General features: G+C 36.7%; 1 protein-coding gene across 8 annotated transcripts in view; it reads left to right on the top strand.

The window, feature by feature from the left end:
- The window catches only part of UNC80 (unc-80 homolog, NALCN channel complex subunit), a 270,741-nt gene that overhangs the window by 56,918 nt on the left and 201,503 nt on the right, over positions 1-12,320 (top strand). For all 8 annotated transcript variants that reach the window (XM_058300212.1, XM_058300207.1, XM_058300210.2 and 5 more), the window contains exons 8-12: positions 5,610-5,871; positions 6,956-7,090; positions 8,673-8,889; positions 9,524-9,664; positions 11,226-11,494. In XM_058300212.1, the coding sequence (XP_058156195.1) occupies positions 5,610-5,871; positions 6,956-7,090; positions 8,673-8,889; positions 9,524-9,664; positions 11,226-11,494 (1,024 nt within the window). The remainder of the gene's footprint in view (positions 1-5,609; positions 5,872-6,955; positions 7,091-8,672; positions 8,890-9,523; positions 9,665-11,225; positions 11,495-12,320) is intronic.

Below are 12,320 nucleotides of genomic sequence, written 5' to 3'. Positions count from 1 at the left end.
ATCATTAGATATAATGTATTGTATTATTCAGATCTTCTATATATATACTAATCTGTATCTGCTTTACCTGTTATTTTTGAAAAGGGTATGTTAAAAAGTCCTATTGCATTTTTTTATTTGTCTATTTTCCCCTTGCAAGTCTATCAGGTTGTACTTTAAGAATTTGAAAAATGTTATTAGTTATATACATGTTCAGAACTAGAGTAGCTTCCTGGTGAAATTTTCCTTTTTTTTTTTTTTAGCACTGTGGTGACCATCTCTATATCAGACAATAATTTTCACCTTAAAGTATATTTTTATTATTGCTACACCAGCTATTTCAAAGTTAGTATTTTCATCTCTGTCTCCATTCTTTCACTTCTCACCTTTCTGTGTTCCCAAGTCTTAGGATATTCTTTTGTGATTAGCATGTGAGTAAACCCTGTTTTTTTAATCCAATCTAGTAATTTTTATCTTTCAGTTCATGCGTATACTCAATATTTATTTATTTTGATAACTGCCATTGGAGATATTTATCTTCCATTTAATTTTGTTTTGTGCTTTTTATTTACTCTCTTTTTATATCATTCTGTTTCCCCTTCTTTTCTGCCTTTTAACTGTTTAACTGAGTCTTTTTCTTGTCCCCATTTTCCTTCTACTGAAAGGAAACTTTCAGTTTCTATTATGTACTTGCCATTAAATGCTTAACGTACACACTTAACTACTGAAAGTTGAAATTAAATAAAATCCATATTTTCCTCTTGAACAGCAAAAGAACCTTAGGCTGTTTTAGCTCTAGTCATTCCCTGTGAATGTACTCCTGTGAAACGATTATCACAATCAAAATAATGAACATATCCATCATCCTCAAAAGTTGCCCTGTACCCTTTGGATTCCTCCCTCACTTTCCCACCCTATCTTTTCCCAATTCCCAGGCAACCACTGGTCTGCTTTCTGTCGCTGTAGATTCGTTTGTATTACCTAGAATTTTATTTTTTTCATACCGAAAATAAATACATACCAAAATAAAATACATACCAAAATAAATACATACCAAAATAAAAACATACCAAAACATACCATTTTTTCCTGGTGTCTTCAGCTCATCATAATAACTATTGAATATATTAATAGTTATTTTTTATTGCTTAATAGTATTCCAATGTATGGATGTACTACAGCTTGTTTATTCATTCACCTGTTGATGGACATTTCTGTTGTTTCCAGTTTTGGGCCATTACATGTTTACAAAGGCCCTCTCCAATCCAAAATTGTAAAAACAGTCAAAATGTTTTTATTACTACTATTATGATTTCATTTTTTTGCATAAATCTTAACCCATCTTGATTTTATTTTGACAAGTAAAATAAAAACTGTTTTAAGATAGGCTAAATTAAATTTGTCTACAGAGTAAATGGATTATCCCAGTATGTTTATTGACTAATGTTATCTTTTGCACTGACTTTATACATGATCTTTTTATATATGAAATTCTTGTAAATAACTGAGTCTTTTGTGAGCTCCATATTTTATGCCATTAAACTCTTACCTATTCCTAAATAAGCACACCATTTGTTTAAATATTTTTGTTGTAAATGCAGTTTAATATCTGACAATTTATGCTCTTTGTACTTATTTTCAAATTTTTCTTTATTACTCACAAAGTTTTTTCAGAACAGACTCACTTGAGTTACAATGGATAAATCTCTTGATAATTTTGGTTGGACTAACAGTAAACTTAAGGATTAATTTGGGGAGAGTAGAAATCTTTATAATATTTTTACTGATGAATATAGTTTGTGTCTTTTTATTTAGACTGTTAAAAATGTTCTTCTGTATTATTTGTGGTGGTCCCACCACGCCCCCAGCTTCCTGTATGACCATTCTGTTTTAGCAGGGGACACTAAGGAGATAATATTGGAACAGAGCCAGATAGATCTTAGGAACAAACAATGCAGATATCTGGGGGAAGAAATTTCTGTATAGAAAAGCCCCAACATGGGCACAAACTTAATGTAGTCAAGGATAATAAGAAGGCCAATTATCCTGGAGCACAGTGACCAAGTGTATCAGGATGCGTCTACCCAGGAGAGAGCAACCACACAGTAGTTTGAACAGGGCAAGTTTTTTTTTAAAACAAATCAATTTTATTAATACATATGAATAAAGCCTACAGTTCATCCAGCGTGTACAATCAATGGTATTTGGTGTAATCACATAGTCGTGCATTCATCACTTCAATCATTAGAGCATTTTCATTATTTCAATAATAATAAAAAAGACAAACAAAAAAATTCTTCATTTCTCAAAAACTTTTAATATAGAGATTTATTCATTTTAACAGGGCTTTGGAATAATGAGGGATTGGCTAGTAAGAAGTAAAGAGAACACTAAAGAATGTAAGAATAGAAGATACAAGGAGCAGTGACTAACTCTTTGGCTCAGATAGCGCACCCAAGGAAGAGCTCCTCCCCTACCCAGGGACTGAGATCCTGACCTTGTTGGAGAGGGCAGATGTATGGCAGAGAAATTGTTGTGGAACGGCACCTATGAGACTTGCTGGAAATATGCCCTTTAAAACTTGTATGAAGTTCTCCCTCTCGGGGAGCCACAAAAAGCTGTACATGGGAAGTTCTGGCTGCTAGCTGCTGTACATCATAGGAGCTGGACACTGGGAAAGCTCTAGGTGTTGCTGGAGCCTTGGGCTGGAGAAGCTGCAGAAGCTGGACACTGGGAAGCCATGTGCACTGCAGAAGCCAGGCTTTGGAGAATCTGCCCTTATTGTAGGAACCTGCTGGAACCAGGACACAAAACTCCTTCCTCCTGCAATAGCTCTCCAATTTCCTCTACTGAAAAAGCTTAGCATCATGTGAGTTAGCAAAGGAGAAATATTTAAAGAACCTGGATCCATTTTCACATAACAAGTAAAACAGATGAATTTGGAGCTGAAAGTCAATAAATCAATTACTGATACACCAGGGTGAGCATGATAAAGAATAAGGTTGGAGTCATAGGCAGGGCCAGAATATGCAGGCCTTGTTGAGCACTGTAAGTAGCTTTGATTTTATTCTAAGTGTGACTGAAAAATCTATTGGGAAGTTTTGAGCAGGGAAGTAGAGGAATAAGAGAAGTGATGAGACTCATAGGAAGTAATTGCAATTAGCCTGATGAGAGATACTGGTGGCTAGAACTAGGGTGGGGTCTGTGAAGACAATGAGAAGTGGTTGAAAGGACAATCTATGGACCTTCCTGATGGACTGAAAATTTCCTTGTAGTTGATGTTCAAAGAGTTTTCTAGCTCCTTGGGAAAGGGATAAATGCTGACAGAGCAGATATGGAAACTTAGCCGATTGTAGAAATATTCTTCTTACACAATTACCAACTCAGTTAAAGGATTAGCATTGTAGAACTTTATGTGGTTAAATTTTAACTTAAATTTAGTTTCCTACTTGTCAATTAAAATATTTGAGACTATTAGACTATGAAATAGTATTGAAATTCAAAACAAAAAGTGATTGGCCCTCAGGGAAGTGGATTTGGCTCAACAGATAGAGTGTCTGCCTACTACATGGGAGGCCAAGGGTTCAAACCCAGGACCTCCTGACTCGTGTGGTGAGCTGACCCACATGCAGTGCTAATGTGCACAAAGAGTGCCATGACACGCAGGGTTGTCCCTTGTGTAGGGAAGCCCCATTCGCAAGGAGTGTGCCCCGTAAGGAAAGTCACCCCATGCAAAACAAGTGCAGCCTGCCCAGGAGTGGTGCCACACACATGGAGAGCTGACGCAGCAAGATGATGCAACAAAAAAGAGACACAGATTTCCGATGCTGCTGACAAGAATACAAGTGGATACAGAATACACAGCAAATGGACACAGAAAGCAGACAACTGGGGAGGGAGAGAGGAGGGGAGAGAAATAAATTTTTAAAAATACATAAATAAATCTTTAAAAAAAAAGTGATTGGCCCTCAACACTGCTATTAAAAACAATGCTATTGGGGAGCGGATGTGGCTAAAGCAGTTGAGTGCCTCCTTCCCACATGGGAGGTCCTGGGTTTGGTCACCAATGCCTCCTAAAAACAAAAACAAACAAGCAAACAAATGAAAAAAACCAATTCAGGGACCCTGACATGGCTCAGTGGTTGAATATCGGCTTCCCACATACAAGGTCCCAGATTCAATCCCCACCCTGGTACCTCAAAAAAAAAAAAAAAAAAAAAAAGCTATTAAAAAGAGTAGAAATAGCAAAGTGTGGTATGTGCTTTGAAAGGGGCATAGAATGGCTATGAAAATGATTCACAGGGCATCAGACATGGTCTGGGTTTGTATTTTTAAACTTCTTATTGCAACCCATGGTAAAAAATATATTTTACTCATGACTCATGACATGCATGTGAAGTAAAACAAAAATTTCACCAACAATGCTAGTCCTTACTCTATTTGATGCATTGTGTTCTAGTTACTGTTTTAATAGTAGTCATATTTTATTGAATGAATTGATCTGTTAATGAGTTATGAACTTTGATTCAAAAAATGTGTATACGGGAAGTTTAGGAACACCTCACCTCCCCACTCTCAGCTGCTTGGAAATTCTTCATGTTTGGATACAGCCATTTGCTAGTTGATATCAGGGTATAGAAATTTCCCTTTTACATCATCTAACTCAGATGGAAATTGTGCTTGGGAATTAAGTTTAGATTTTAGATTTAATTTGCCATCTTGGATCTCAGAAATTCCAAGTTGATATTTGGTCATTTACAGTCTGTTTTCATCAGACCATCTGTTTCTCAAGGCAAGGAAGTTAAACTTACCTGCATATTTCCTAAGATACCTAAAATGATTTATTAGGTACTGAGTAGGTGTTTTAAAACTTTTTTGCTAAAATTGAACACTAAGTAATGAAAAAAAATTATGCTTTTTAAAACTTAATAATATAATTCCAGAACCTTGAGATTTTAAAAAAATTCATTTGCTATCTTACATGGGTATATAACTTTAGAGTTTTTGAAATGATTTCATTTTCCTCATAGTATAAGTTTTTTTGTTTAGCTCTTTGCAATTTCCTTATTTTTTCACATACTATTATAACATATGAAATTAAAATAGCCCATTGAAATAGGCAAGACAAATATCATTTCCATTTCTATTGGGGTAGAATTTAACAAGGATAATTTAAGAAACATCATTATCTCAACCTCATCTATTCCTTAAGCTCTCAATTTCATCATAGCCAATCTTCCAAATTACTTACCAACTATTATTTATGACTCCCTGATTCTCCAGTTTAAAAAAAAACCTCCTGATTTTGTAAAACTCTGTACCTTTATAGGTATTGTTGCCTCTGGCTGAATGCTAGTCCCCTCTCCTGCTGCATTCTGGACTTTACCTACCTAATTCTTACTCATCCTTCAGAACTGCCATATGCCCCTACTTCCAGGAAGTATTCTAGTGCTATAGAGTAGGAAAAGTAGAATGAGGGAGAACAGGTAGGGGATATTAGAGTAAACCAAGCAAGAGATAAGTCGATAAGAAATGAGTAAGTAAAGTAGAGCTATAAACCATGTCATACTGACTCTTGGAATGCTTGTTATCAATGTAATCAATCATCTTCGTTCTGTCATTGGGAATAGGGCCTCTCTTGTGATACCTCCGTGCCAAAGGTCCCGTTATGCCACCTACTTTGACGTTGCTGTCCTTCGCTGCCTACTCCAGCCCCATTGGTCTGAGGAGGGCACTCAGTGGTCCTTGATGTATTATCTACAGAGACTGCGACACATGCTGGAAGAGAAGCCAGAAAAGCCTCCAGAACCAGATATTCCTCTCCTTCCCAGACCCAGGAGTAGCTCCATGGTGGCGGCAGCTCCCTCACTAGTGAACACCCACAAAACCCAAGTAAGAGAACTTCAGTTCATTGTCATTTGAACCAACAGCTTTGGCCATGAGAGATTCTCCTTTTTTTCTTCTGTGCCCATATGGTTCTTATTTACTTTGATTAATTGGTTACTCTGATGCTATTTTCCTTTCCATTCCATCTTCCACCGCTGGACCCTTTTGCTGCTCTTTAGCATTACTGTTCAGAGAAGTTCTATCTAAATGCCTTTGGGCATGTGAATCTAGATTAAGCCTCCATTATCCAAAATAATGGAAATTTGGGGATTCTGGCTAATCAATACTAGTCAATTCAGAGTTCTCATATGTAATCTGTCTGTACCAATATACCATAAAATGTTTGACACTAGCATTTTACAGAACATGATTTAATCTATTTTCATAATTCATAATTTTCCTTTGACTTACTATCATTATTAGGAATATTGCTTATAATCTTGATATTGTAGATGATTGGAGAATAGACTAAATATGTACTGATGTGATGATATCCCCTCAATGTCTCTTTTCGATAAATGACTATCCTAATATTTGCTTATCAGCTTGAACGCTTGTTCTTCCCTCTTTGTCTTCAACACCATGTATTGAATTTGTCCAGAAAAATTTCCTTTGCAGTGCATTTAATTTGTTTGAGTTTGCTGTATCTGAAAACCTTCTACATGTTCTGAAGGTTCATTCTGACACATGTAGAATGTGCCTGACACATGAATGAAAAAATAATATACTCTTTTTATTAGATGATTCTCTACAAACTGAATATCTGCTTCTATGAATCATTCCATGTTAACACAAAGAGAAAAGAGATAATAATATCCTCCCTATTTTCTTAGCACTCCAGAATCTGGAACTGCATGGTCTTACTTCTGCTGAACATTCCAAATAGAAATTTCGATTAATATGAAATAATATATTTCCTCAATAGTAGGACTTGAATGTAGAAATACCTGACATGTAATTAAGTACTTTACAGAGATCAATAATGCAATAGGCTTATCCCTAATAAAAATGTGACATCTCAATAAGAAAAGCATTTGACTATAAAGCCCTAAGTCCTTGATCATTAAATCTGCCTTTATTTTATATTAAGGATCTCACCATGAAGTGTAATGAAGAGGAAAAATCTCTCAGCCCAGAGGCCTTTTCCAAGGTTTCATTAACCAATCTACGTAGGTCTGCAGTCCCAGATCTTTCTTCAGACCTGGGCATGAACATTTTTAAGAAGGTGAGAAGAGTCACTTATGCCCTTCAATATTTTGGTTATTAAAAAAAAAAGTCAGTGTAGCATCAGGTGCTTCTGATCTGCTGCAGTATGGGGTAAGGTGGGAAAGGGATCTTGGAAACAGGAGTCAGTTCCCAGGTAGAACACTGGCTTACAGCACAGCCAAGTGTACTTCCTATCGTAAATGTTACAAGTTGTTACTGATTCCACAATCCCGATTGTATGTAAAATTCTTTCAGTAGTATGGTGGTGATTGTGATTGTGATAGCAGTGATGGTAACTTACATTTGTATGGCTAATCTCATTTTATCAAGTACTTTTAAAAGATGGTTTTCATTTAATTCAAACAACATCCTTATTCTCTCAGTTTTGCAGTTGAGAAACGGAGCCTTAGAAACTTTAGGCTGTGTGTCAAAGATTGAGCATAGACTTAAAACTATGTCTTCTAACTAAAGAGTCTGTGCTTTTTTGAATCTGCCATATGGAGCTTACTAAATATAAAATAATATATGTAGAATAATATATGTAGTGGTTTTGTTTTCTCTTTTTCAAAATAGATTAATTAGATTGATGAAGAACACAAAATATTTTATTAATTTATATATACCCTCAGTCTCTTGCTTATGTAAGTCATCATGTCTGCCTTCATTGATTCATTGATAACTCAATAATAGGAAATGGCCATTGTTTGTCTAAAAACTGACCATTTGGGGGGAGAAAAAGAGGTTTTCATTACTGGTTGCACATGAGAATCTCTGGAGAGCTTGCAAAAATACAAGTGGCTAGACCTTACCCCAGCCCAATGAAATCAGCATCTCTTGAAATTAGGCCCTGACATTGTCTTTTAAAACCTTTGCAAGCAAATTAGCAGAGTTGCAAACACTGAACTGAACTATTAGTCACACTGGTTCTTGGACTTGTTTGGCAGGTATAATGGATCTGTACCAGTTCATGGTTCTGTATCTTTATTATTATTATTATTATTATTATTATTATTATTATTATTAGACAACTTTTTAGAAAAATGCATAGAGTACAAAATTTCCATATCTGTATCTTTTTTACCCTCCTTGTGAACATTGGAACATATTTGAAGTTGGCTGACTGGAACAGTGGATCTCAATCTTGAGACTGGAATAGAAAACGACTTGCTGATCCCAGTGGTGACTCATGGATTGTATTCTCTAACCCACCCGTTCTCAAACTTTAGTGTGCATCAGAATCACCAGCAAGACTTAAAACACAGATTGCTGAGCCTTACCCTCTGAATTTCTGTTCCAGTATGTCTGGGGTGGAACCCAAGAATTTGCATTTCTAACAAGTTTCCAGGTGATGCTGATGCTACTGGTCTGGGGACCACACTTTGAGAACCATTCAATGCAGTGGAACCCTGGAAAATGTTACATTTTGCTTAGTTTCTACGTTATGGAAATTTCTCTCATATCTCTCAGATGATATTCAGTGACTGTCTGTGTGTTATTTCCCTGAAACATTTCCTGTACTTTGTTCAAGATTTTGGAGCCCTTTGGGAAGCAAACCAGAATCTTTCTTTCGCCCTTTGCCTAACCCTTCATCTCTCTTGTAGTTCAAGAGCCGCAAAGAAGACCGAGAGAGGAAAGGCTCCATTCCATTTCACCATACAGGGAAGAGGAGGCCACGAAGAATGGGAGTGCCATTCCTGCTTCATGAGGACCACCTGGATGTGTCCCCCACGCGTAGCACCTTCTCCTTCGGAAGTTTCTCTGGGCTTGGAGAAGATAGGCGAAGCATTGAAAAAGGAGGCTGGCAAACCACCATTTTAGGTAATAATAAGAACCCTCCAAAATAGGGTAGAGCTTGAGTGACCTGCTTAGAAAATCTGGATCTAAGCCTCCAGGGAAAACCGGGCTCTTTTTTGGACAATTTAGGCAAGAAATTTGGGTCCAAATGCTGACTCCCCAATATCAAAATACTGCTGTCTTCATAGACAAAGTAAATTAAATCAGATAACTGAACTAATTTTACAAAGATTCTGTATAATGACAGGCAATGGCTCTGTATCTTAGATCTGGAAATTTGACCTTCAAGGGTTCTGTGCACTAACTTTTACTGTCAATCTAAAGAAAAATGGGGGGGGAAAGAAAAAGAAAGGGTTTTTTCCCCTGGCGGGCATATTAAGACAGCTAGCATGAAATCAGGAGCTGACAGCTAAGTGCAGTCACAACAGATGGTTTATGGCATTTGGCTTAGATTGGGGCTGACCTTATCAGAGGCAGCTTCATCAATCATCTTGACCCTGAATATGCCCAAGGCAAGTTCAATTCTTGCTATTTTGACTGGGCCCCACACTCTTCCTAATATCTCCTCAGTCTCACTGTCGTCCTTTAGAAAAACAAAATCTCTGCAGAAACTCTTTCAGATTTGAAAACCCTCTTATGCTGCTCTCATCCATCTCAGGGAAGTTTACTCGGAGGGGAAGTTCTGATGCGGCCACTGAGATGGAGAGCCTGAGTGCCAGGCACTCTCACTCCCATCACACCCTGGTCAGTGACCTGCCAGACCATTCCAACAGCCACGGAGAAAACACTGTCAAAGAAGGTAGGTTGGAGGCGGGTGAGGATCGCCCTGTCTTTCCTGTCCTTACTCCATGTTCCATTTATCATTATAGTCCAATGCTTAGGGCTTTTTGAAAGCTTGTGTTCTTTTATTATAGTGCTTGGAATTTACTTGTTAGCTATCCTTAGCGCTGCCTTAGTAGCAGGAGCTATTCGGCAACCAATTATGAATAACCTACCATTGACTAAAAGAGAGAGAAAGGCTGAGCCATTCATATTTGTTTTCAAAAGGTCATAGAGGGCTAGAAGAGACTTGGAAGATCCTTGACCTCTTTTTTTTTTAAAAGATACTTAGATTACATAAATGTTACACCAAAATATAGGGATTCACATATGCCCCACTCCCCACACCTCCCACACCCTTCCATGTAAACAACATCCTTCATTAGTGTGCCACATTCATTCCAATTGATAAACATATCCTGGGGCATTGCTGCTGAGCATGGACCACAGTTCACATTGTAGTTTACACTCTCTCCCACCCTATTCTGCATGTTATGGGAAGATATAAAATGGCCTGTATCTGTCGTTGCAATGTCATTCAGGACACTTCTCAAGTCCCAAAAGATCCTTGACCTCTTGATTCCTTCTGTGATGTCCCTCTGAAGGGCTTATACACCTTCAGTGACAGGGAAATCACTGCACTCCAAGGCCACTGATACCCTTTTTTTCTTTATTAGAGAAGCTGTGCATTTACATAATAATCATGCATAAAATACAGGATTCCCATACACAACCCTATTATTAACACCATGCATTGGTGGGAACTTTTGTTAAAACTGATGATTGCACGTTTGTTAATATCTATTTTTTTCCTATTTCATTTATCTCCACTCTAATATTTATTATTTCCTTCTGCTCACTTTGTGTTTAGTTTGTTCTTCTCTTTTTCTACTCACTGATTCCTTTCTTAGACATCTTCCATTTCAATAAATACCCTGTATGCCTTATATGGAGCAAACTTCTGTCTCTGGGTGGAATCCAATATTGGTTTTTGTTCTGCAATCTTAAACTCTGAGCATAAATTTAATCCCTCTTTTACTTGGACTGTATTTCAAGTATTTTGAAGACATCTATTAATTAGTACCACAAATTTATGTTCCATCAAGCTTAATTCTTGTTTTTTGTTGCTTAAATATTAGGTAAAATATAATTATTTTCACAGAGAAAAACTACTAGGGCAATACTTCAACTAAATTATACGAACTATATTGATATGGTCTGTCATCTGACAATGTATAAAATCCACTTGCTATGATAGCTTAAACCAAATCAATGTTAGACAGAAGTTAAATTCTAGCCACAGCCTAAGGAAACCACTTTGAAGTCACACTTTTCTGTAACCTTCATTATTTATCAGATACTATGGGCCTTAATGCCTTCAGCAGTTCATGAAAGTTGAGTCTAGCTTGAAAACTATAAGTCAAATATCTACAAAAGTGACAGCTGTGATTGTGGTCATGATGTAAGTAATATTACAGCTATCTAACATGATGTCCCTGGTTAATATGGGGAAAACTAAGACACTGCTTTCATTTTAATAGTGCGATCCCAGATCTCCACTATCACAGTTGCAACCTTCAATACCACGTTGGCATCATTCAACGTAGGCTATGCAGACTTTTTCAGTGAGCATATGAGGAAGCTGTGCAACCAGGTGCCTATCCCAGAGATGCCACATGAACCCCTGGCGTGTGCGAACCTGCCTCGAAGCCTCACAGACTCCTGCATAAACTACAGCTACCTGGAAGACACAGAACATATTGATGGGACCAATAACTTTGTCCACAAGAATGGCATGCTTGATCTTTCTGTAAGGACAGAGAGTTTTTCTTACCAAAGCTTGAAAGATAATGACTCTTTCTTTTTACAGTACTGGGTAAAATGGGCAAATAGACTCTTAGAAAAGTTGAACTTTGAAATGAAAAGGCTTTTCATATGCAAATTTTCACAAATGTGTTAACTACCATAGATGCATCTTTCCTTTTTAATTTTCAAGTATTACGTTAGATTTTATCTGACCTCAGAATATTTTTATATTGCAAATAGTGAACCCTACATATGCATATGTACACACACACAAATATATATGTATATGTTGTATATGTGTTTTTGCTATTAAATCTCTTTTTTCCTTGACTCAGAAGTAAAAGCTCTCAGTTCATTTTCCTTTGTTACATAACCAACAGAGATTACAAACCTCCCATGCAGCAGGGAAAAATGAGCAGAAGTCTATGCAAAGATTTAAACTTACATTCTGAAGGTGGCCTGTCTTGATTATGGTCATTAGCAAATGAGAGGGTTAATACAATTTACAACTATGTTTCACAAATTTTTTATCACATTAGGGAACCAGTTCTGCAAATAATTTAATATACTAAAATCTATAAAGCCACATAAATTAAACACAGAAATACTTTGCATTGAAAGTGAAAGTATAAATAATGACACAGTTATAGCTGTGAAAATGTCATTGTGGTGAGGCATATTTATCATTGGTAGAAAGTGAGAGAGAATTAAATCTCTGTTTACAAATAAATAATTGAACAGCTTCCATTTGGGAAAATAATTGTTCTCTCATTATCTCACTGTGCTTTAGTATCCCCATTACTGTCTACATCATGATGATTTTTGGAAGA

The sequence above is a fragment of the Dasypus novemcinctus genome, chromosome 7, assembly GCF_030445035.2.
Source record: "Dasypus novemcinctus isolate mDasNov1 chromosome 7, mDasNov1.1.hap2, whole genome shotgun sequence".
NCBI classification, from domain to species: domain Eukaryota; kingdom Metazoa; phylum Chordata; class Mammalia; order Cingulata; family Dasypodidae; genus Dasypus; species Dasypus novemcinctus.
This window is presented reverse-complemented; position numbering and strand designations above follow the sequence as displayed.